Source organism: Microcebus murinus, chromosome 7 (assembly GCF_040939455.1).
Source record: "Microcebus murinus isolate Inina chromosome 7, M.murinus_Inina_mat1.0, whole genome shotgun sequence".
Lineage (NCBI taxonomy): Eukaryota > Metazoa > Chordata > Mammalia > Primates > Cheirogaleidae > Microcebus > Microcebus murinus.
In genome coordinates this window covers 66,756,160-66,783,198 of record NC_134110.1, presented here as the reverse complement: position 1 = coordinate 66,783,198, position 27,039 = coordinate 66,756,160, and the positions used below count along the sequence as shown (strand labels likewise).

At 36.6% G+C, this 27,039-nt stretch overlaps 1 protein-coding gene across 2 annotated transcripts in view; it reads left to right on the top strand.

The window, feature by feature from the left end:
• DPY19L4 (dpy-19 like 4) overlaps positions 1-27,039 on the top strand; it is a 63,950-nt gene that overhangs the window by 22,804 nt on the left and 14,107 nt on the right. For both annotated transcript variants that reach the window (XM_012772839.3, XM_012772838.3), the window contains 10 exons: positions 3,474-3,597; positions 4,995-5,129; positions 6,572-6,703; positions 6,805-6,903; positions 7,526-7,599; positions 11,076-11,234; positions 12,024-12,143; positions 21,484-21,604; positions 24,766-24,822; positions 25,896-25,978. In XM_012772839.3, coding sequence (XP_012628293.1) covers positions 3,474-3,597; positions 4,995-5,129; positions 6,572-6,703; positions 6,805-6,903; positions 7,526-7,599; positions 11,076-11,234; positions 12,024-12,143; positions 21,484-21,604; positions 24,766-24,822; positions 25,896-25,978 — 1,104 coding nt within the window. The remainder of the gene's footprint in view (positions 1-3,473; positions 3,598-4,994; positions 5,130-6,571; positions 6,704-6,804; positions 6,904-7,525; positions 7,600-11,075; positions 11,235-12,023; positions 12,144-21,483; positions 21,605-24,765; positions 24,823-25,895; positions 25,979-27,039) is intronic.

Below are 27,039 nucleotides of genomic sequence, written 5' to 3'. Positions count from 1 at the left end.
GAGCTCAAACCATCTGCCTGCCTCGGCCTCCCAGAGTGCTAGGATTATAGGCATGAGCCACAAGCGCCCGACCATTAACTTCATTTTAATTACCAATTTCTAAATAAGATTTTTTATTTTTTTCTTTAAGAAACAGAGTCTCAGTATGTCACCCAGGCAGGAATTCCTGGTCTTAAACAATCCTATCTCAGTCTCCTGAGTAGCTGGGACTACAGGTGCTGATTTTCCTTTTTTTTTTAAACTTTTTTATAGAGACAAGTTCTGGCTTTGTTGCTCAAGCTGGTCTTGAATTCTTGGCCTGAAGTGATCCTCCTGTCTCGGCCTCCCCAACTGCTGGGATTATAGATGTCATCCACTGTGCTTGACTTTAAATTTTTAAAAAAAGCTTGCTTGAATTTTGATAAGAATGTTATGGTACCACGTGTTACTATATTAAAAAAAATGTTATGGGAGTCTGTAGATTAATTTGGGGAGAATGGACATCTTCCATTCCAAGAATGGAAGAATGAATCTTCCATTCCAAGATATTTAAAACATGATAATCTCCCCATTTATTTAGGGCTTCTTTACTTTCTATCAACAGTTTGTAGTTTTCAGTATAGAGACCTTACCTTTTTTTAGATTTATTTATAAATATCTGATCTTTTTGATGCTTTAATTATATACTGCTTTTGTAATAAAGTAAATACTCAAAAAGTATGAAGAAGAGAGAATATACAAAATATGTATAATGTAAGTTTAAAAAACAAAATATAAACTTATTGTAGAGTTGTGATTCTATTTATATATGGGATAAATACTTGAATGGATTATAGGGCAGCAGAAATGCTTGATTTGTTATAATAATACTGATAAGTGCTGTTATATGTATCAGTAGGAACAAAAATATTAATGTGCAATTATTTTTTGCCATGTTCTTATCTCTTTCTTCCTAGGAACATCTTTTGTCTTTTAGCTACTGAACTGTTCTGCAAAACATAAAATAGGTCAAAATGTAAATTTGAGAAAACCCAGTAAAGGCTGTAGATCAATGGTCCCCAACCTTTTTGGCACGAGGGACCAGTTTCATGGAAGACAGTTTTTACACAGATTGGGATGGGGGTGGAGATGTGGGGGTTGGGAATGATTTCCAGAAGATTCAAACGCATTACATTTATTATGCAGTCAAACCTCTCTTCTAATGATAATCTGTATTTGCAGCCATTCCCCAGTGCTAGGATCACTGCCTCTGCTCCACCTCCGATCATTAGGCATTACATTCTCATAAGGAGCACAACCTAGATCGTTGGCACGCACAGTTTACGTAGGGTTAGTGCTCCTATGAGAACCTAACGCTGCCCCTGACCTGACAGGAGGTGCAGTTTATGTGGTGAGCACGGCAATGGGGAGGGGCTGTAAAAACAGATGAAGCTTTGCTTGCCAGCCTGCTGCTCACCTCCGGCTCAGTTCCGAACAAGCCACACTTCCTAACAGGCCTCAGATCTGACTGTACCTGTCTGTGGCCCTGGGCTTGGGGACTGCAGCTGTAGATGACTCAACATAAAGTAAATTATGCTACTCTGAGAAAAAAATAAAAGCTCTGATGGGGAGAAGAAGAGTGAATGAGAGGTGGGTGGAAATAGAATGAGGGGTGGGAATAGAAAGAGAAAGTTATTAGTGCTTATAGTGCTTATAGATCTGAGACTAGGAAAAGAGATTTGAGTAAAGAGGATTTTTAGGAGTTATCATATATGCTGTGTAATGTAATTTCTCCTTAATTGCATTCTTTTTTTCTTTTTCTTTTTTTCTGAGACAAGGTCTCACTCTGTTGCCCAGGCTGGAGTGCAGTGGCATCATCATAGCTAATTTTTAAATTTTTTGTAGAAAAGGAGTCTTGCTATATTGCTCAGGCTTGAATTCCTGACTTCAAGCAATCCTCCTGCCTTGGTTGGCCTCCCAAAGTGCTGGGATTATAGGTGTGAGCCATTGTGTCCAGCCTCTCCTTAATTGCTTTTTCAAAAATGTTTTATTCATTGGTTTTTATGGCTTTTTGAAGCTTGACTTTGTTTCTTCTAAATGTAATATCTTGCTGAGCCTGGCTGGATTATTGCTGTTACAACTGTAGCTTCTTGGTCTATGAGGATTTGACATTTGTAATTTTGATTATTTGCATGCAATCTAGTGGTTCATGATCAGTGTAATTGGAAAGATAATTTACTAGCTGTAATATCAGTATGTATATATAGGTAACCACTTAGCTAATAAGAAAACTAAATTTTATGTAAGTATGTCCATCATTATTACTCAAGAGAGTTAAAAGCAATTTTCATAAATTTTCAGGAAAACAATATCACTTTTATTTTTGTGTGGAAAATAGCCATTGAGTGTAAGAGAGCCAAAGTTAATGATTGTTGAAAAGGTAGTCCCTTGTGGTCTGAAGATATTTTACACAATACTCTTTTTATTGAGACAGAGTCTCACTTTGTTGCCCAGGCTAGAGTAAATGCCATGGCATCAGCTTAGCTCACAGTAACCTCAAACTCCTGGGCTCAAGCGATCCTTAATGCCTCAGCCTCACAAGTAGCTGGGACTACAGGCATGTGCCACCATGCCCGGCTGTTTTTTTCTCTATATATTAGTTGGCCAATTAATTTCTTTGTATTTATAGTAGAGACAGGCTCTTGCTCTTGCTCAGGCTGGTTTTGAACTCCTGACCTTGAGCAATCTGCCTGCCTCAGCCTCCCAGAGTGCTAGGATTACAGGCGTGAGCCACCGTGCTGGGCCCACAATACTCTTTCAATGAAAATTGATTGAAAAGAAATTTAAGAGTAACCTACAAAGACATTGACAAAGACAATTGTCATTCTGGAAATTTTCAAAAGTCTCTAGGTATATCACATAAAAGACTACTATAATGTTAATTCTAGGTAACCTGCTGATTGAAAAGATTATTAAACTAGATATCAGAAGGTAAGTATTATAATCCCAGGAATGCACCTGCTGGCTATATGACCTTGATTAAGTCATACCATGTTTTATATGAGCTTCATATTCCTTTTGTAAAGGAGGATAAGAACTTTGGATCTGCCAGGCTGCTAATTATGTAGAACAGATTGTACTCTAGAGAAGGGTAGCCATCTGGTTAAGGGAAGGGGGGGGGCCCTGAAATCTAGGATACTCTGTGCAACAAGTTGTGTGCTTTAGTATGGGGCCGAGTCTGCCCAGAAAAGATATGCCTTTTCCAATTTTCATAGAGGCCTGTGTGTTCACCCTGTAGTGCATAGCAGCACTGCATCTTCGGGGGGGGGGGAGGTGGTGGAGGTGAGACGCTATTAATTTGCTGAAAGATGCTGTATAGGCAGTGAAAGGTCTATCTATGCCTACCTCACAGAATTGTTATAGAGGACAATGATTTATATGAAGGTGCTTTGAAAAGTCTAGTGTAACACAAATATAATATTTTGCTTTTGCTGTTCATCTGTGGTTTATTTTAGGGTAGATACAACAAGGATTGAATACTCCATCCCTTTAAGAGAAAACTGGGCACTACCATATTTTGCATGTCAAGTTGCTGCACTTACAGGCTACTTAAAAAGCAAATTAAATACTTCTGTACAGGTAAGATACAAATCTTTTATCTATTACAATTAGTTCTGTTGTATTGCAAATGTGGTATATAATTTTTAAAAAATTTTGGTCATATTAAGTTATATTTGATGAAACCTAGTTACTACATGATAAAAGATATGGCTAGGTACTTTTCTTATAATACTGTTAAATAATCAGATTCTGTTATTAACAGTAAATTATTTTTAGGAGAAAGGAACTGCTTTATTGTTTTAATGCGGTTAGTTGGCAAATATATGATGAACATCTATTCTGAAGATTACTCTGTCCTATTCTTTTAGCACTTATAAAATATTGATGGCCATTAGTCATCATAATTTAAAGAAATATTGCATTCTGGGAGGCCGAGGCGGGCGGATTGCTTGAGGTCAGGTGTTCGAAACCAGCCTGAGCGAGAGCGAAACCCCGTTTCTACTATAAATAGATAGAAATTAATTGGCCAACTAATATATAGAGAAAAAATTAGCCGGGCATGGTGGCACATGCCTGTAGTTCCAGTTACTCGGGAGGCTGAGGCAGTAGGATTGCTTGAGCCCAGGAGTTTGAGGTTGCTGTGAGCTAGGCTGATGCCACGGCACTCACTCTAGCCTGGGCAACAAAGTGAGACTCTGTCTCAAAAAAAAAAAGAAAGAAAGAAAGAAAGAAATATTAATGAAGATACAAAGAGTAACCACAAATGACAGCAATGTTACCTTTGATGGTAGTGCTGTATGTTCTCTGTTTTCTTCTCCTGGTTTGTGTGACTGAGATGTAGGTAGATTGGTACAAATTTCAGAGGACTGTCCCAGATAATTTAATTCTTACATTGTTGTTGTTGCTATAAACCCTTATGGCACTTGGGTGAAGCCTACAGACTGTGTCTCAGAATAATGATTTTAAATGCATAAAATGAAATAAATGGGATTACAAAGGCAAGAAATATATTGAAATTGACTGAAGTGTAGCCATGTGTTGACAATTTGCCTGTTTTGGGTTAAGAATTCCTGACTAGAAAAAGACAGCAGACGATCTGGACCAAGGAAAGGCTTCTATTAGACTTTGTTGTCTGAGAAACGAGATGCACTTATGGTTCTTTTTTGAAATCTCTGAAAAATATACTGTTCTGTCTTCCTTTCAGTGGTGATAAATGTCCTCAGTATAGCAAACTTTATTTCATTTTCTTTTCCCTTTGTCTTTCTGAAATTCTTAGTTCCTTGTTTAAGATCTTACTGTTTTTATAAGGATTTAATAGTAATTATGTGATTTAAAAACAAATTTTCAAGAGTTACATAGTTTAAAGTTGAACCAAGCTTTGAGATAAACTTAAGCTTTGAGATAAAAACTTAATAGATTTTTATAGTATAATAATAAAGCTTTTGATGCTTAGTTTCTTTCTATTTTTTCTCTAGAGGTTTTGTTACGTGTTGATCAATGTTTCAACATACACATTTATGATGATGTGGGAGTACAGCCACTATCTCCTGTTTCTTCAAGCAATCTCTCTGTTCCTGCTAGATATCTTTTCATTGGAGCAAAATGACAAGGTATTATGGCATTTTGAAATGATAATTTAAAATCCAAAGAATAAATGTTTTTATGTTATATTTTAAAACCTCCCTTTCTTTTCTTTATCCCATATACTCAGATAGTTCAGAGCCCTGATAAGTACCAACATTTATTTGAACAGAGAGAATTTAACACAAAGAATTGCTAACCAAGTATAAAGTCACTAACTTGTTAATTGAAAGGGTAATGAGAGCCTGAAGTTTTCATAGAGGTAGCAACTGCAGGATGCAACTATGACCACTAGGGCTGAGAAAACAAAGGGGAAAATATACAATTATTAAAACTTAGAGACATAGGGTAGGGACCTTATGGAGCTGAAAGTCAGCTGGGACTACAGGCATGCGCCACCATGCCCGGCTAATTTTTTTTTTAATGTATATTAGTTGGCCAATTAATTTCTATTTATAGTAGAGACGGGGTCTCGCTCTTGCCCAGGTTGGTTTCGAACTCCTGAGCTCCAACGATCCGCCCGCCTCAGTCTCCCAGAGAGCTAGGATTACAGGCGTGAGCCACCGCGCCCGGCTCTACTAATGTTTTATCTTAGCTTTCCATTTGTAAATTAATTAATTTTTGATGCATTAAGTTATTATACTATTTAATTTTAGAAAAAATCTAAGACATATAACTTCCTGGGAGATCTTCTATTAGAATATTGAACTTTGGCCGGGCGCTGTGGCTCACGCCTGCAATCCTAGCTCTTGGGAGGCCGAGGCGGGCGGATTGCTCAAGGTCAGGAGTTCGAAACCAGCCTGAGCAAGAGCGAGACCCCATCTCTACTATAAATAGAAAGAAATTAATTGGCCAACTGATATATATATAAAATTAGCCGGGCATAGTGGCGCATGCCTGTAGTCCCAGCTACTCGGGAGGCTGAGGCAGAAGGATCACTGGAGCCCAGGAGTTTGAGGTTGCTGTGAGCTAGGCTGACGCCACGGCACTCACTCTAGCCTGGACAACAAAGCGAGACTCTGTCTCAAAAAAAAAAAAAGAATATTGAACTTTATTATGCACACTGTAAACTGAATCAAAAGCAAAAATATTTTTCTCTGGGGGTACATTTCATGGCAGTATATTTTCACTGGGTAGGTTTGGGAACAGCTGCTAAAGATAAAGATTTTTGATTTATGCTGTTTGAGGTTACATAGATGAACTTTAATATCAGAGCAAATCAAGTGAGATTAAGTCAATGTCTGCATGTTCCTTTTAGCCTGATTTAGACACCAGTAGTAGCTCTTTACTTTGTTTCAGAGAGTTCTAAGAAAAAAGTGATAAAAAATATGAATTCAACATTTCTATAATATTGTCTTAAATTATTATAGAGCATTTACTGTATAATTATAGTCAAGTCTAAACAAAACTAATGAAAAGATGTATAATAAAATTTATATTATTCTCATTCATTTTATTTTTGTTACAACAGGTTTATGAAGTTTACAAAATCTATATATTATCTCTCTTTGTGGGATATTTACTGCAATTTGAGAATCCAGCTTTATTGGTGTCTCCTTTATTAAGTTTAGTAGCAGCCTTAATGCTTGCTAAGTGCCTTCAGGTAATTAGAATTGCTTTTTTATCATGCTTGTGATAAATTTTTAAATTGCGGATTTTTTTAACACCTCACTTCTTTTGTTCATGTGATTTTTTCCCCCATAGCTGAATGTGAAGAAAGGAACTTGTGTAGCTAAAATAATGAAAGTAATTAATTTTTACTTGGTGTGTACTCTGACAGTGACATTGAATATTATAATGAAGGTAAGCAATTATCTGAGATTCTTGTAGTATAGCAAATTGAATAATGAATTATATTGGACTAAATTTTAATGAGAATAATGAGATAGCAAGGTAATGGAGTTGAACAATATGATTTTGAGTTGAACAATGATCATAGCATATTGGGTGAAAAAATAGGGTTCTGAGTGTTTATATACTTAAAAAGAAAAAGAGAAATACACATTTTTTTCCATTTAATATAAAATATCATCATCACCCAATTAACATTAAGCAATATATGGAATAAATTAAGACAAATGAAAGGTATTCAGAAGGGTGGGTAGGTTACTTGAGCCAGGTGGGATATGGTTGAAATTTCCTACTATCCCATCTTAGTTATTATGTTTAAGCATAAGGTAATGTGATTGACTTATGTCAGTAAATCTCTTTACTTCATAGTCATACCATGTATGATTTAATTCATGTTTTTGTTTTGTAGTCTTGCTGTGTTTTCTATCTCAAATCTGCAATTTGAGAATCCAGGCTTATTGGTTTCTCCTTTATTAAGTTTAGTAGCACCCTTAATGCTTGCGAGTATTGGAAAAAGCATATTGCTGTAAGCATATTAATATTATTTTATTTAGTTAGTGTTTTTCTCTTCTAGATGTTTGTTCCACACAGAGAAAATGGGCACATGCTGAAATTCCTTGAAGTAAAATTTGGACTAAATATGACTAAGTAAGTTTTAGATTATGTAAGTTTACCTAAATCTCTACCACTTAGACAATAAAGAGCAAAAATACTCAATGCAGGGAATATACACCTAATCACATAACATTTAGAAAATAATTAATTTTAGATATCATAACATCTGGGAAAAATGACATATTTTTTTTCTCATTTAATTATATATCTCATGTAAGTCTTCTATAAATTAGGTATACTTAAACCTTCATAGTGTTATAGTAGCCTGATGCGGTAGCACATGCCTGTAATCCTAGCATTCCAGAAGGCCAAACCAGAAGGATTACTTTAGCTCAGGAGTTCAAGACCAGCCTGAGCAAGAGCAAGAGCGAGACCCTGTCTCTATTAAACAAATAGAAAGAAATGAATTGGCCAACTAAAAATATATACAGAAAAAATTAGCTGGGTGTGGTGGCACATGCCTGTAGTCCTGGCTACTTGGGAGACTGAGGCAGAAGGATTGCTTGAGCCCAGGAGTTTGAGGTTGCTGTGAGCTAGGCTGACGCTACGGCACTCTACCCTGGGCAAAAGAGTGAGACTCTGTCTCAAAACAACAACAACAACAAAATAAAAAAATTGCAAATTAAAAGGGGGGGGGCAGAAGGAGAGCAGTAAGGTATTTATTTCATAGCAAAGAATCTCAATTTGGGGTCATAATAATTAGACCAGAAGCCAACTATTTTTTAATTCAAAATAATGCTGTGCCTTTATTTTTTGTTGGTAAATCAATTTTTGTTTTGTTTTTTAATCTAAAATGAAATAAATGATTTTATGAATTTTAATAAAGTCTACTTGCATAACAGGGTATATATTTACCTATGTATTTCTCTGATTCTAATATACCTTAGAACTTTATTCTCATTTACTGGGATTATGTGGGATTGTGGATACTGTGCGTAGAATTTCATGTGGTGATAGATTGCCGTTAACAAAGTATTTAGCATGGTTTAAACGCTGGAGAAGTCTTCTGATGTATAAATTATATCTACTAAAATAAAAGGATCCTTTAAGTTCTAAAAGGTAGGGACTGTGCCTTTTTTAGATGTAAGCATAGGCCTTACACATAGCAGGCAAATCAGTAAAAATGGGTGTAACCCTTATAAGTGACTGGCCTTTCCATTGACTGTCCCCATCCAAGGTTAACCTCATCTAGAGTCTGCCAAGGTTAAGGGCTGCTTTTTGCCAGTGTTTATTAGTTGATGTAGTGCCCCCTTTATTCAGTATGTCAGATACTAGATTTGCATCATAAGATAATACACTAGGTATTTTAAGAATAAAACATGATTCCTGTCCTTAGAACATTGCCATCTTATTAGATAGTTTTTATATAATTAATGACATAGATGGTATAAGTAGTAAAGGTGTTATGTTTAAATGTGCCAGTTGGAGAGTAGGATTTGGAGTTCACCAAATTTCAGCAAACATTTCTGTTGAGACAGATTTGCAAGAACTACTGAAGAAATGTTAATAATACTTATTGAATATGCAGGATGGTAGGCTGGGTGCTCTGAGCGATAAAAAAATGACTATAATCTAATACAAGGCAGACTGCATTAAGCAGTATAATAAAGGGGTAAGTAAATTGCCATGGGACTATGGGGAAGGGAAGATCGAGACTGGGAAATATGGAAAGAATACTCATTCGATTAGGATTTGAGTTGAATTTAAAACTAAAAACTTTAATAGGCAGATTATAAAAAAGGCATAGTCATCACAGGTACAAGATATTTTTATGGCACCCTTTTTATTTTTTATTTTTTTTTGAGACAGAGTCTCGCTTTGTTGCCCAGGCTAGAGTGAATGCCGTGGCATCAGCCTAGCTCACAGCAACCTCACACTCCTGAGCTCAAGCAATCCTGCTGCCTCAGCCTCCCAAGTAGCTGGGACTACAGGCATGCACCACCATGCCCAGCTAATTTTTTCTATATATTTTTAGTCGACCAATTAATTTCTTTGTGTTTTTAGTAGAGACAGGGTCCGCTCTTGCTCAGGCTGGTTTTGAACTCCTGACCTCGAGCAATCCTCCTGCCTCAGCCTCCCAGAGTGCTAGGATTACAGGCGTGAGCCACCAAGCCTGGCCTAGGTATCTCTTTTTAAAATGGATCCTAGTTGAGTTATAATTATCAATATAAAGTAGGGCTGTCCAATAATAAAGTAAGTGAGCTACTTATGTAATTATAATTCTAGTAGCCATATTTAAAAAATAAGTGACATGAATTTTAATAGTATATTTTCTTTAATCCAGTATATCAAAAATATTTTTGAATGTATAAACAATGTAAAAATTATTGAGATATTTTGCTTTTTTTCATTCCTTTTTTTTTTTTTTTTCTTTGAGACAGTCTCGCTTTGTTGCCCAGGCTATAGTGAGTGCCATGGCGTCAGCCTAGCTCACTGCAACCTCAAACTCCTGGGCTCAAGCAATCCTCCTGCCTCAGCCTCCTGAGTAGCTGGGACTATAGGCATGTGCCACCATGCCCTGCTAATTTTTTCTATGTATTTTTAGTTGTCCAATTAATTTCTTTCTATTTATAATAGAGACGGGGTCTTGCTCTTGCTCAGGCTGGTTTAGAACTTCTGACCTCGAGCAGTTCGCCCGCCTCGGCCTCCCAGAGTGGTAGGATTACAGGTGTGAGCCACCGTGACCAGCCGTTCATTCCTTTTTTAAATTATTTTTTTTCTTTGAAATCCTGGGTATATTTTATACTTAAAGTATATCTTAATTTGAATTGACCACATTTTAAGTGTTTAATAGCTACTTGTAACTAGTAGGTACTACACTGGACAGTGCAGATGGTAGACGTTGGCCAGCTGAATTTTTTGTTGTCTTCCAGATAAAAGTAGAAATTGAAACTCCCTAAAAAGTGTATTGAGCTTTAGAGATAGTCATGTTACTAAGTAATAAAACGCAGAAGTTTTTAATGTATTATAGCAGTTTTTTTGTTTCTTAAGACAGGGTCTCGCTCTGTTGCCCAGGCTAGAATGCCATGGGGTCAGCTTAGCTCACATCAACCTCAAACTCCTGGGCTCAAACAATCCTTCTGTCTCAGCCTCCCAAGTAGCTGGGATTATAGGCATGTGCCACCATGCCTGGCTAATTTTTTCTATATATATTTTTAGTTGTCTGGCTAATTTCTTTCTATTTTTTTAGTAGACACGGGGTCTCACTCTCGGGCTGGTGTCAAACTCCTGACCTTGAGTGATCCTCCAGTCTCCCAGAGTGCTGGATTACAGGCGTGAGCCACCACGCCTGGCTACTTTAGCAGTTTTGATAAGAGTGCATGCTTTGTTGAGGAGGTTTACTAATACTGTTATCTTCATATATAAAGGATAGGACTTTGCTGTTATAAGTGAATGGATTTAGGAAATGTGTTTTGTCCTACTTTCCACTGAAGTTAAAAAAAATAATACTTTTATGTTCAGTAGTTTAAAACACTTAATGATTTTAATATGCTTTTTGTCTTATATAGGAATTTTACAATGAATTGGCTCCTCTGTCAAGAATCCCTGCAAGCACCATCTCAAGATTTTTTTTTGCGATTGACTCAGTCTTCTTTATTACCTTTCTATATTCTAGTATTAGTTATTTGTTTTCTTTCTATGATGCAAGTTATTTTTAGGAGAATTAAGTAAGTACCTATGGGAATCAATTACATTATTGACTATATTATGAAAATATGTAAAATACTAATTTTTAATAGCCTTCCAATATTTTTGTGTTTGTTTTAGAGCTCCTAATTCCATTCCCTCTTCATTGATATGAAAAATATTATAAGTTGACCAGAAAACTTCAAATTTAATTTTATACATTTAAATAAGTAATGTACAGATTTAATATAGTTGTAGATTTAATTTATAACTGATATTTAAATAATCAGTTAAATTTTTATAGACCATTCACTAATTTACTCAAATTTTTACTTAATGTAAGAATAAATCTATTCAGCTTTACTCAGATTTTTACTTAATGTAAGAATAATTTCTTCTGTTTAACTTAAACTAGTAGTATAAGTGACTTTAAATCATAAAGTTCTACTGTTGAATGTTTTTATTATGTATGAAAAGAGGTTGTAATTTTTTCATCTTGGGAATTTATTCAAATTATGATTTAACTGTATTGGTTTAGCAATCACTACTTGAGCCATAATTAATCTTAGAAAAAGAACCTAAAAATATATTTTATTATCCTGAAAATTCATATTTAGTCTTTATAGTCAGTTGTCTTCAAGTTCTAAAAGCCATTTACAAAGACTTGGAGATATGTAAGTTAAGTATTTGAATAACGATATACTTTTAAGTTTTTTGTTATGAAGAAATTTCGAATTTCAGGTGTGGCCTTCAAAGATGATAAACAATGTATTTTTGACTTTTCAAAAATATATTTTCAAAGTATTAAAAAACACATTTCCTTTCTGTAGTGGTAAGTCCCTGAAAGAAACTGTTACTCTTGAAGATGGACGAATTGGAGAAAGGCCAGAAATAATTTATCACGTAATTCACACTATTTTATTGGGTTCTCTTGCAATGGTTATAGAAGGGTAAGTGCACTTTATTTGATATGTTTTTATAAAGACTGTCCTTTATAATAGTAATAAATGGATATATTGAAGAATACGTTTATAAAACTTTTTAAAACATAAAACATGTCCAGTGATGATCACTGGTAAAGAAAAGAAAAACTAAAAATCTATAAACTTTCTTAATCTAACTATTACAAAGATATTTATAGTACAATGAACTGACATTTACTTATTCATTCATTTGTTTAAAAACTATTGAATGTCTTCCAAGGTCTAGGCATTATGCTGAGTGCTAGAGACAGTGGTAGGCAAAAGTGAGCACACAGTCTCTAATGTTATGTAACTTACGGCCAAATGGACAGCTGTTAATCATACAAAAATAAAATTACAACTTTGGTGAGTAAAAAAGAGGTAATTGTTGTTGTGAGAACACATTAAAACAGAATTTGACTTAAAGAGATCAGAAAGTTTGTTTAAGGAAAATGTGCTGGAGACCTGAAAGATGAGTGGGAGTGAGCTAGGTGAACAGAAGAGGAAAGTGTATTCCAGGTAGAGGGAATAGTATATGCCAAGGCCTGGGGTAGGAAGGATCATTGTGCATTGTTGGAAGGGAAAGGTGCTCTTTATGGCTGAAGTCCAGTGAACATGCAGTAATCCTTGTTGAGGTTTGGAGGTAGTTATTTTTTCTTTTATCCTTTCCTTTACCTCATTCTTTTATTGCCTTTAAATGGCAAGTGAACCCTAATGAAGTACACATGTGACCCCATTTTATGTTCAATATGGTAGAAGTTTTACATTTCATTTGCTTAATCATTTTAATGTTCGATTTGCCTTCTTACATTTGCTAAGCCAAAAGAGGTATCCCTATATTAATATTCAGTTAAGTTATATCATAGTTGTTTCGGGTGTTTGAATCCTTCAAACATCTTGCACTATATATTTTTAAGTTTTCAGCTTTCAGACTTTCCTTGTTCCTGCTTTTATAGTAGGAGATATAAAAAAATATAAGATAAGATTCCCGGCTGGGTGTGGTGGCTCATGCCTGAAATCCTAGCCTTCTGGGAGCCCCAGGCAGGAGGATTGCTCGAGGTCAGTTTAAGACCAACCCAAGCAAGAGCGAGACCCCGTCTCTACTAAAAATATGAAGAAATTAGTCGGACAACTAAAAATATATAGAAAAAATTAGCTGGCCGTGGTGATGCATGCTTTTAGTCCCAGCTATCCGGGAGGCTGAGGCAGGAGGATCGCTTGAGCTCAGGAGTTTGAAGTTGCTGTGAGCTAGGCTGTCGCCATGGCACTCTAGCCCGGGCAACTGAGTGAGACTCTGTCTCAAAAAAAAATGAAGATAGGGTTCCCCTTCCCTGAAGCCCATGGTTTTGCTGGGTAATTGCAATCTTCAAGAGTCCCTAAGACCACCCTTATTACTTCTGACACCAACTGCAAGTTTGGGAGTCCCCCAGACCACCTTCTGGTTCAGTAGGGCTCACAGGACTCACAGAACTCAGAAAAGCCAGTATACTCCCTCATAGTTTATTACAGGGAAAGGATACAGATTAGATTGAGCAGAGGAAAGATATGCATAGGACAGGGTCCAAATGACACCAAGGCACAGAACAACCAGTTATCCCCTCTCAGTGGAATTGTGCAGATAGTGCTTGTTTCTTTCAGGAACAATGTGTGACAGTACACATGGAATACTGCCAATCAGGGACAGTCAAGCAAGCCTTGTGTTCAGCATTTTTGTTGGGGCTCAATTACGTATATGCGGTTGACCACCTGTGTGGCTGATGTCAGTCTCCAGCCCCTGCAAAGGTTTAAGTACATCACGTGGTCTATGGTCCCCAACGTAAATTGCATTATTAGCATAGACTCTTAGGCAAGACCCAAGCAAGGGTCCCAGGTAAACAAAGATACTTTCATCAGGCAAGAGATTACCTCCCTCCCAAGAGTTGAAGACAACGGCCAAATCTCTTAATTTAAGTCTAGGTTAATCCTTTAGTGTACAATATGTAAGCTGCATAAAAATACATATAATAAAAGTCAATCAATGTATCAAATTCTTTGCTTATCAACATTAATTATTCTTATAATTCATATCAGAGCATCTCATCTTTTTCTGGATGAAAGAGGAAAATCTTACCATGTTTAGAAATTTGGAGCTTTATAATTCTGTCTATTTTAGACAGGTTACTTGTATACAAACCAAATGTTTAAAAGCATGAAGATCATTACATTTATATTAATTAAAAATAATGCTAAAAAAGCATATAACAATTTAACATGTTAACCATTTTTAAGTGTGCGGTTCAGTAGTGTTAATTTAAGTATATTCACACATCGTTGTATAGCAGATCTCTAGAACTTTTTCATCTTGCAGATCTAAAACTTTATATCCATTAAACAACTCATCCTTTACCCTTAAGCCCTGGTAACACCTTTCTATTTTCTGCTTTTATGAATTTGACAACTTTAGATACGTCATATAATTGAAATTATAGTATTTACCTTTTTGTGACTAGCTTATTTCATTTAGTTAATGTCATCAAGGTTAATCCATGTTGTAGCATGTGACAAGGTTTCCTTCTTTTTTAAGGCTGAGTAATATTCCATGTACCTATTTGTTTATCCATTCATCCATCAATAGACATTTGGGTTGCTTCTACCTCTTGGATATTGTAAATAGTGCTACTGTGAAAATAGTTTTGCAAATATCTCTTTGGGACCCAGCTTTCTTTCCTTTTTTTAATTAAAAAAAATTTTTTTTGTAGAGACAGGGTCTTGCTCTTGCTCAGGCTGGTCTTAAACTCCTGACCTCAAGCTATTCTCCCACTTTGGCCTCCCAGAGTGTTAGGATTACAGGCATGAGCCACCACGCCAGGCCTGGGACCCAGCTTTCAATTCTTTTGGATATATAACCAGAAGTGAGATTGCTGGATTGTGTGGTAGTTCTATTTTTTATTTTTTAAGGAAACTTTATAATATTTTCCATAGCAGTCACTGCATATTTCAGTCCCACTAACAGTGCACAATGGTTCCAATATCCCCACATCCTTACTAACACTCACTATTCTCTGGTTTTTTGATAGTAGTCATTCTAATGGATGTAAGATGATATCTTGTGGTTTTGATTTGTATTTCCCTGGTGATTAATGCCATTGAACATCTTTTCATACACTTGTTGGCTTTTTGCATATCATCTCTGGAGAAATATTCAAGTCTTGCCCACTTTTAATAGTTATTTGATTTTTTGTTATTAAGTTGTAGGCATTTTAAAAATATGTTTTGGATATTAATCTCTTATTAGATACATGATTTGCAAGTATTTTCTCTCTGTAGGTTGCCTTTGTACTCTATTGATTGGATTATATTTAAGTTTTGGTATATTCATCCCTCACTTTTTATGCAGGTATTCAAAATTATGTTATCCAAATTATTTAAGAATATATAATATTAAGTGAAAAAGCAGGTGTTCTGGAAAAAGTCAAACCATGTTTTCCTGTTATCTCACACCACAACAGTCAACACAGACAACTTCTGTGACCAAATGCGTGTGTGAAAGTTTCTCCTGACTACCAAGCAAGCAGTCAGTTCTGTAGCAGACACCAACTAGGTGTCCTCCCATTCAGTTTTGACACTGTCTACCTGGAGATAGCATCCGGTCTCACAGGTTGAGTGCTCAGTTCTCAAAATCATACACTCATCTTCAGGCACCAGTTGCAAGTCTCAGCCTCTGAAACTTCTGACCCAACTGGCTTTTAGTTGGGGCTCTCATGACTCCCACTTTGGGTTCAATTAATTTGCTAGAGTGGCTTATAGAACTCAGAGAAACAATTACATTTACTGATTTATTATATAGCATATTACAAAGGATACAGATGAGATGGGTAGGATGAGATATAAGGGAAGGAGTGCAGAGCTTCCATGCCCTCCCTGGATGCCACCCTCAAGAGATTTTGTTTCCTGAAACCTGCTTTTCTGAGGCATAAAGCACCCAACATACAACAAAAGACTATAACACAGGCCCTGGGAGTTAAGAGCATGAAACTGGCTGGGCGTGGTGGCTCACGCCTGTAATCCTAGCACTCTGGGAGGCCAAGGCAAGAGGATCGCTTAAAGTCAGGAGTTTAAAACCAGCCTGAGCAAGAGCAAGACCCCGTCTCTACTAAAAATAGAAAGAAATCAGTAATCCTAGCACTCTGGGAGGCCGAGGCGGAAGGATTGCTTGAGCTTAGGAGTTTGAGACCAGTCTGACCAAGAGTGAGATCCCATCTCTACTATAAATAGAAAGAAATTAGACAAACAACTAAAAATAGAAAAAAATTAGCTGGGCATGGTGGCATGTGCCTGTAGTCCTAGCTACTCGGGAGGCTGAGGCAGGAGGATTGCTTGAGCCCAGAAGTTTGAGGTTGCTGTGAGCTAGGCTGACGCCACGGCACTCTAGCCGGGCAATGTAGTGAGACTTTGTCTGAAAAAAATAAAATAAAATAAAATAAATTAAAACTAGAAAGAAATTAATTGGCCAACTAAAAATATATAGAAAAAATTAGCCGGACATGGTGGTGCATGCTTATAGTCCCAGTTGCTGGGGAGGCTGAGGCAGAAGGATCGCTTGAACCCAGGAGATTGAGGTTGCTGTGAGCCTGTGAGCTAGGCTGATGCCACGGCACTCTAGCCTAGGTGACAGAGTGAGACTCTGTCTCAAAAAAAAAAAAAAAAAAAAAAAAAGCATGAAACCCTGGATAAAAACATGTGTATCATAGCACTGCAGCACGTTATAGCATGATCACAATTTTGCTAAAAATACTTACATGTACACATTAGAAGGTAATAAAGTGATTAGATTATGTACAATTTAAAAATTTGTCCCTCTATACTTTCTGGGTTTTTTGTTTTTTTTTTTTGAGACAGGGTCTCACTCTGTTGCCTGGACTAGAGAGTAGTGGTATCTTCATAGCTCACTGCAATCTCAAACACCCACGCTCAAACAATCTTCCTTTCTCAGCCTGCTGAGAAACTGGGACTACAGGCACTCGCCACAATGCTCAGCTAATTCCCCCCAACCCCCTCACCATTAAAGGCAGGTGCCTGGCTGTTGCCCAGGCTGGTCTTGAACCCTGGGCCTCAAGCAATCCTCCCTCCTAAGCTTTCCATGGTGCTGGGATTACAGGCATGCACCACCACTCTTGGCCTACTTTCTGATATTTTCTAAATTTTTTATAGTCAGAGTAAGATCAGTAATTTTAAAAGTTTAAAAAATCACAATGATTACTCCAGAATAAATACCAGCCTATTGTTTGTAAAGACAAACCAAGTGTGATTGAAATGTATTTAGTCATCTACCATTTAATCCTATACCAAATATGGTTGAAATGTATTTAGGATCTAAATACGTTATCTGAGAATATTGAAAGAATGGTGTCTCAACAGAGTGACATCCTGTTAGTGGTAAAATCTCTTTATTTATATAAATGCTATTATGCTGCTTGTTAATTTCTGAGATTTCTAAAGGCTTATTAATTTCTGAGATTTGATTTTCTTTGATTAGTTAAAGCTAAGACTTTTAGGGTAAAGGTGCAATAAATTATACCATTTTCTTTGAAGTTTGGACTTAAATATGAAATAAGACATAGGAGTAAGTTAGCTGGAGATGAAAACAACTTTTGACTGTGATAAATCAAATTGGAGAACACTTCTTTACTTGTGACCAAAAGAGCTTCTAGTATCTTTTACCCCAAATTGAGCTTAGTCCCCAAACTGTAGACCTTCCTGCTTGAAAGGACAGAGCCTTGGTAAGCTTATTGCACTTGTGTATACTCACTGTGTTGGATGCAGATTTAAAGTATAGAAGCCTAGAAGGGTTTGAGCTAAGTGTGCTCACTTCTTACACACTCACAAATCAGATAAATTATTCCCATGAAGAGTAATTAAGACTCTGAAGTATAGGGATGAGAGTAGATGTAGGGAGGGGTGAATAATGTGAATCCAATGTAAGATTTCTTAAATTAAATTTCTGTTTGTTTTGTTTTATTTTAATTTAAAGATAGGGTCTTGCTCTGTCACCCAGGCTGGAATGCAGTTGCGTGATTATAGCTCACTATAACCTTGAACTCCTGGGCTTAAGTAATCCTCTGCTTTAGTCTCCAGAGTAGCTAGGACTATCGCCACCATGCCTGGCTAATCTTTTTATCTTTGGTAGAGATAGGGTTCTTGGGATCTTGTTATGTTGCTCAGGTGATCCTCCCACCACAGCCTCCCAAAGTGCTGGGATTTACAGGCATGAGCCGCCACACCCAGCCTGGCTGGGGCATTTATAATATTTAGGGAAGTATTATAGTAGGAGAAAAGATGGGAAATGTGAGTCAAGGCCATATTTTAGAGGGCCCTGAAAACCATTTAGATGAGTTTTCATTTCATTAGTGGGCACTGGGGAGCCACTAATGCTTTTTTTTTTTTTTTTTTTGAGACAGAGTCTCGCTTTGTTGCCCAGGCTAGAGTGAGTGCCGTGGCGTCAGCCTAGCTCACAGCAACCTCAAACTCCTGGGCTCGAGTGATCCTTCTGCCTCAGCCTCCCGGGTAGCTGGGACTACAGGCATGTGCCACCATGCCCGGCTAATTTTTTTATATATATATCAGTTGGCCAATTAATTTCTTTCTATTTATAGTAGAGACGGGGTCTCGCTCTTGCTCAGGCTGGTTTTGAACTCCTGACCTTGAGCAATCCGCCCGCCTCGGCCTCCCAAGAGCTAGGATTACAGGCGTGAGCCACAGCGCCCGGCCTACTAATGCTTTTTGAGCAGAAAATGTCTTATCATAGTTATATTTGAAAAAGATTTATTGGCATTTGGTTGAATTGGAGAAAAGTGAAAGAGATGTTACTAAAGCAATATAGTGTTGTAAAAGGGATGGATACAGAGAAGTCAGTGGATTTAACATCAATGGACTAATCTCTAGAGCAGAGAGGTTGTGTTCCAGGGGATGTTATATACATATAATGTGAATGGGGTCCCCTGGAACTATAAACCAGACCCTAGTATTGCTTCTGGCTGGCTGGAAGTATAGGTTGATATTTCCAGAAATGAGGAAGTGAAAAGGAGATATTGATTGACTGGAGGAAACCAGTATAATTCCTCTCTTTTAGCAACAGGTATTCTGTGTATGCCTACTACTTCTCACAAGGCCTGAGTTAGTATTTACTTTTTAAAAACCTTCATTAACTATATTCTTCTCAAATTAGTTATTTCACATTTATATATCCGTAGATCTTATATAAATTTTTTATACTTATTTTCTAATTGTTTTCCTTATGTTCAGTTTTATTTCATCTTGATAAAAAGCTCCTTGAAGGCTGTATCTATGTCTTGTTTTTCTTTTTTCCTTTCTAGTACTGTGGTCAGTTTGCAGTGCCTGATCAATAAATGTTTATTAAATGAATGAATATTTCTTTATTTTCTCCATTGTATAGCCTTGCTGTTTTGTAAAACATTAATAGATAACATTTATATTTTGACCTCAGATTCTTCTTGTCTCTTCTGAGTTTGATATCAAGAAATAGATCATGGAAGGTTCTAGTTGTTCCCCTTAGTATTAATTACAAAAGTTATCTCCTGGAATGTTATTTTTGCTTGATAATCTGTATAAAGCACTGATATCTATAAATTTTTGTAAATGCTTCCTCTTCCATTTTCAGCTTTTACCATCTCCCATGGGATGGGCTCCTTTTGTTTTCTTTATAGTCTACAATGTAATGTTCTTTATTTACGCAGGTTCATTTTTCTGTACACCTGGATTTTTAATCTTTTTAAGACCCCCAAATATTTTTCTTTTTCTCCCCCTCCCCTTTTTTTTAATGAAATGGGAGGAGTGAGGTTCAATTTCTCCTTTTTTTTTGAGACAGAGTCTCACTCTGTCGCTCTGGGTAGGGTGTAGTGATATCATCGTAGCTCACTCCAACCTCAAACTCCTGGGCTCAAGGGATCTTCCTGCCTCAGTCTCCCCAGTAGCTGGGACTACAGGTACTTGCCATGACAACTGGCTAATTTTTCTATTTTTTAGTAGAGATGGGGTCTCTCTCTTGCTCAGGCTGGTGTCAAACTCCTTAGCTGAAACAATCTTCCCTCCTTGGCCTCTCCCAGAGTGTTAGGATTACAGGCATGAGCCACCATGCTTGGCCTAAGAGCCCCAATTTTTAATCTTTCTTTTATTCATTTCTTTTATTTTTATTTATTTATTTATTTTTTGAGACAGAATCTTGCTTTGTTGCCCAGGCTAGAGTGAGTGCCGTGGCGTCAGCCTAGCTCACAGCAACCTCAAACTCCTGGGCTCAAGCAATCCTACCGCCTCAGCTTCCTGAGTAGCTGGGACTACAGGCATGCGCCACCATGCCCGGCTAATTTTTTCTATAAATTAATTTATTTCTATTTATAGTAGAAACGGGGTCTCACTCTTTTTTTTTTTTTCTTTTAGGGGGTCTCACTCTTTTTTTTTTTTTACGTAACCTTAACGTTTGTAAGGGGTCTCACTCTTGATAGGCTGGTTTTGAACTCCTGACCCCGAGCAATCCGCCCACCTCGGCCTCCCCAGAGTGCTAGGATTACAGGCTTGAGCTACGGCTCCCGGCCTTAATCTTTCTTTAAAAAAATTTATCTCAAAAGTAATATATGCAGATTATAACAAACTTAAATAATAGAGAAATATATGAAGTAAGAAATCCCTCCATTCTATTCTGCAGAGATCACTACTCTTAACAATATCTTTCCAGGTGTTATTTTTTGCTGGTACTATATATCTACATTTAAAAAAACAAAAAGCAAAAAGCTAGGGTAACACTATACATGAAGTTTTGCATTTTGCTTTTTTGTTTTTCATAATAATTTATTTAGTCAATACTTATTGAAGGACACTCGGGTTGTTTCCACTTTCTTTGCTATTAAAACAACATGCTACAGTTAAAACCCTTGCATGTGTATCTTTATACATTGATGCTAATGTATCTGTAGGCTGGATTACTAGAAATGGCATTGCCTATCTTAGGGTATTTTAAATTTTTATAGGTTCTGCCAAATTGTCTTCTGAAAATGCTATAATAGTTTGTACACTGTTGAAGAGTACAATTCTGCTACACCCTCATCAGTATTAAACTTTAAAATAAAATATCCTCATTTGGTAACCCACATGTCTTGATTATTTAAGAACTATATAACAATCTGTTGCTGAAAATTAGAGGCTAAGCTTTTTCATTCTTCTTTAACATTTTGGTATTTTCATGAGTAGTAGGAAAGAACTCATGAAAGAGAAATTAGATAATAATGATGTCTATAGGATGTCTCATATGTGATTCCTTTTGATTTTTTTTTTTCAGCTTGAAATACATCTGGATTCCTTATATGTGCATGTTAGCAGCATTTGGTGTATGTTCTCCTGAACTTTGGATGACACTTTTCAAATGGCTTCGATTAAGAACTGTACACCCAGTATTGTTGGTGAGATGATATTTTGTGTTAAGTACTTGTTTCTCTTCCAATTATATAAAATCAAATGCTAATAAATGGTAACCACATTGAATACAATTGAAATAGCATGAATAAATCACATTATGGTTTATAGGTAGAAAAACAGATCCTATGAAAAACATTTTTAAATATAATTTATGATATATATATATATTACTTTTAAATCATAAATTTTTTTTTTTTTTTTTTGAGACAGAGTCTCACTTTGTTGCCCAGGCTAGACTGAGTGCCATGGCATCAGCCTAGCTCACAGCAACCTCAAACTCCTGGGCTCAAGCAATCCTACTGCTGGGACTACAGGCATGCACCACCATGCCCGGCTAATTTTTTCTATATATATTAGTTGGATAATTAATTTCTTTCTATTTATAGTAGAGACAGGGTCTCACTCTTGCTCAGGCTGGTTTTGAACTCCTGACCTCTAGCAATCCTCCCGCCTCGGCCTCCCAGAGTGCTAGGATTACAGGCATGAGCCACCGTGCCCGGCCTAAAAGTAATATATTTTAATGCATACAACTTGAAAAATAAAAAGTAAAAATACAAGTGAATCAGTGGTGTAAGAGACTATCAAGAATTAATTTTTTTTTTTTTTTTTTTTTTTTTTTGAGACAGAGTCTCACTTTGTTGCCCAGGCTAGAGTGAGTGCCGTGGCATTAGCCTGGCTCACAGCAACCTCAATCTCCGGGGCTCAGCGATCCTACTGCCTCAGCCTCCCGAGTAGCTGGGACTACAGGCATGCGCCACCATGCTCGGCTAATTTTTTGTATATATATTTTTAGTTGGTCAATTAATTTATTTCTATTTTTGGTAAAGACGGGGTCTCGCTCAGGCTGGTTTCGAACTCCTGACCTTGAGCAATCCGCCCGCCTCGGCCTCCCAAAGTGCTAGGATTACAGGCATGAGCCACCACGCCCGGCCAAGAATTAATTTTTATAATATCTTTCTTTTTTTTTGATTTAGAACTATGGTATGTTTTCTATGTGAGTGGAACATTTATACTGTGCCTACTATGTGCTATATGCTTAGAATACAAAGATAAAAAAATCATGCTTAGGCCAGGCGCTGTGGCTCACGCCTGTAATCCTAGCTCTTGGGAGGCCGAGGCGGGCGGATTGCTCAAGGTCAGGAGTTCAAAAACCAGCCTGAGCAAGAGCGAGACCCCGTCTCTACTATAAATAGAAAGAAATTAATTGGCCAACTGATATATATATAAAAAATTAGCCGGGTATGGTGGCGCATGCCTGTAGTCCCAGCTACCCGGGAGGCTGAGGCAGAAGGATCACTCGAGCCCAGGAGTTTGAGGTTGCTGTGAGCTAGGCTGACGCCACGGCAGTCACTCTAGCCTGGGCAACAAAGCGAGACTCTGTCTCAAAAAAAAAAAAAAAAATCATGCTTAATTTCATCAAGTAGATTATAATCTCTTGGGCATAAAAACAGATAATAAGATATATTCACAGGGTACTGTTAGAACACATAGAAGGGCTACTTGATTCATTTTAGGGACTCAAAGAAGACTTTCTAAACTGAGATTTGAAAGATTCAGTTATTAGGCAAATGAGAGGGAAAGAAAGGGTATTCCTGGTAGAATGAAGAAGTAGAGAGGCAGGCAAAGAACATGATATAATCAAGGGGGATAAAAACAGAGGCCGTAAAATCATGGCATATTTAGTTTTGTTCTTTTTTTTTTTGACTCAGAGTCTCACTCTGTTGCCTGGACTAGAGTGCCGTGGCATCAACCTAGCTTACAGCAACCTCAAACTCCTGGGCTCAAGCGATCCTACTGCCTCAGTCTCCCAAGTAGCTGGGACTACAGGCACGCCTGGCTAATTCTTTCTATATATTTTTAGTTGGCCAATTAGTTTCTTTCTATTTTTAGTAGCGATGAGGTCTCGCTCTTGCTCAGGCTGGTTTCGAACTCCTGACCTTGAGCAATCTGCCCACCTCAGCCTTCCAGAGTGCTCGGGAAAATATTTAGTTTTATTGACATATAAAGTAGGGGTGGTCAAGAAATGAGGTGGGAGAAGTGGAAGATGTCAGGGTCATGGTGGCTTTGGCTGTCATGCTGTAGAGCTTGGTCTTGTCCTCTGGGCAGTGGGATGGCATTGAAATTTGTGTGCCTTGTGGAGAGTGAGTCAGACTTACATTTTCTATTAGCTCACTCTTACAATTCTATGAAGGATAGGCTTAAAGTTAATAGACTTAAGTCAGAAAGGTGGAGGCCATGGTGGGTAGAAGAAATAGAAGCTCCAGTTTATTGAATGTTCGTTATGTGTCAGTTATTATTTCAAGCATTTCACATGCTAGTCAATGTTAGATTTTATTACCTCTATTTGATAGATAAAGAAACTAAAGCTTAAATTGGTTAAGTAACTTGTTTGAGATTACAGAGTTTATAAGTATGGAAACCATGATTCACACCCAGGTTTTTCTGACTCCAAAGCCCATTCAATTAGTACATTGAAGTGAACAAAAAAAGTAGTTAGAAAATAAGATTAATAACACTGAGTGCTTACTTAAGTATGAGTTAATAAGGAAGAGGGAGAAGTCATGGATGTTTCCTAGGTTTCTGGTTTGTGTGACTGTGGATCCTGGGGTCACCAATAGACATGGGACGATAGGAACAAGTTTTAATAGGAAGATGAATTATCTTTACTAGTAGTCATCGTCTATTTTGCTAGTCTTATTTTTAGAAGAATTTTTACATTCTTATTTTAACATATTGGTATATTGATATATATTAGCTATTTTACTGTGTTAACTCATTGTCTTTTGTTAGCTTTTAATGTAGCAGTTCAGTATCCTTTGTGAGCTCTTTATAACATAAATTTCTGTCAAATTTTCAAATATTGATTTGCTATTTGAAATATTACTATGAGCATTACCTTTTTAATGTTCTGCCTTACGTTTATTTAGTAAATATGTATGTCTCCCTATACCTCCAGCTTAATAAGTCTGAAACTCATTAATCTTTACCCATCTTACCCTGTGAACTAGGTTCTATGTTGACTTCAGTTTCTTTGAAATTTTTATAATGATAAGGATATGTGATTGGTCATAAAGTCAGTGTCTAGTACCTCTCAGTATATTCTGAAATATATTTATCCTTAACTCTTTTTGCTTTAATATTTTAGGCACTTATTCTGAGCATGGCTGTACCCACTATTATAGGTCTCAGTTTATGGAAAGAGGTAAGAAAATCAGATTTTTATATTACTAAAATGTACTTTATCTACATGATAGTGATACATTTATATGTGTGGGTATGAAACATTGAGACACTATTCTACAAAATAAAATGATATTCTTAGTGATGCTTAATTTCCGTATCATTAGGAAATAATAGAAAAGATAAAACATTTTTAGAATGCCATTTTTAGAATGTAGTTTTCTTTTTTTTTATTTTTTATTTATTTTTTTTTTTTAGAATGTAGTTTTCTATAGTCTAATTGCTATTGTTAATTCAGTTTATAATTGGCAAAGGAAATTGCTGAATAAATAGATCCTAATAATAAAGAATCATTGGATATGGTGGCTCACACCCATAATTTCATTACTTTGGGAGGTCAAGGTAGGAGGTTTGCTTCAGGCCAGGAGTTTGAGACCAGCCTGAGTAACATAGTGAGACCCCATATCTTCAAAATATTTTAAAATTAGCCAGGCGTGGTGACATACGTCTGTAGTCCCAGCTACTCAGGAGGCTGAGGCAGAAGGATCACTGGAGCCCAAGAGTTTGAGGTTGCACTGAGGTATGATGATACCACTGTACTCTAGCCTGGGTGACAGAACAAGACCCTGTCTCAAAATAAATAAATAAATATTAAAAAATATTTTGACAACTCCACAATTTTAATATCCATAAGGTGATATAAATTCTTTGGCTTTTTATAATGTAACATGAAACCTATTCCCACTAAACTTGTGAATTATTTGACCTGAAATTTGTTTATTTATGTATTTATTTAGTGTGTGTGCATGAAGGATACAACTAATGATTAATTTATCATTGTTTGGTAATGATAAAATTATTTATGGAGTCTAGGCAGTGAATTAACCGTAGCATAGGCTAGATTATTTGGATTGCAAAGAATAAACAGGTTGTTGAAAGAAAGCAAAGAGATCCATGACCTTTTTTTCCATGAGAACAGTGTTGTAATATTGTTTGCCTGAAGTTAGTCTCTTAGTCTTTTGAAATACTCTGGTACAGATTTAAACTTTCTAATTACTTACACACCCCTTTTGGGGATTTTGTTTTGCATTTTAGTTTTTTCCAAGATTAATGACAGAATTAACGGAACTACAGGAATTCTATGACCCAGATACAGTGGAACTTATGACATGGATAAAGTAAGAAATGAACTGCCCAAGATTATTTTTAAGCTATGTTAATTATTGTATGCTATCTGATGGATTCAGGGGAAATAATAAATTTATATGTTTCCAAATTCTTCTTATAAAACTCAGGTATTTTATCTTCTGTTTTTAGGGATATTTAGTTTTTGATTGGACATTATTATTCTAATTTTATAATTAAACTCATCTCCTTGGACTTGAAAATATATGAGATTTGAGACTCCCACTATTAAACGTCTAGAAATACAGCATAAAAAAGGAACAGATAATCTTTTATTTAGATAGTCAAGAGGATGCCTCTTTTGTCCTGGGCTGGAGATAGATAGGTGTTGGATTGGTAGTTTTGATAACCAACGGCTTTAGAATTTAATGCTCACATAAGACAGGAGATGTGGTCTTGGGCCTATGGAAGAATGGAGTTGGCATTGAGACCCCCCCCAAAAAAAAACACACAAATATAACTCAGGGACCCTCAAAAGGCTACACTATCAGTGAAAAGATGGAATAACAAAATATCCACCAAATGGTAGAGAAAGATGATGAGAAAGCACATTTATCTTGGCTTCAGCCCTTGGTCAAAAAAGTTTCCTTTCTGAATTTGTAGCAATAGATCTGAATTCATGTGGTTTTGTAGTTTGAAATTATACTTGTCTAATCCAGAAAACCCCAGATTGAGAAATTAACATAAAAATGGTTTTGAGCTGGTCTGGGTTGCCCGATACATCCTCAACTCAGGCTACACAGAATTCAGTAAATAAAGTTTCATGAAGTTGAGCTCCCAAATTACAAAGCATGTGAAGAAACAATTCAACACAACCAAGTGTCAGCTGTTATTTGTGATAAACAGCAGAGTTAGACCTGTTCCAATTTCTGATAATAACATTTGTTTGTATCATTTAGCATTTGCTACCTAAGACTACCACAAAACTTAGTGGCTTACAAACAATACACATTTGTTATTTCACACCATTTTGAAGGTCAGGAGGGTGGAGGCATTTGGGAGGATTCTGGTGTGGCCCATCCCAGCTTAGAGTGGATAGTCTGGAATGGCCTCT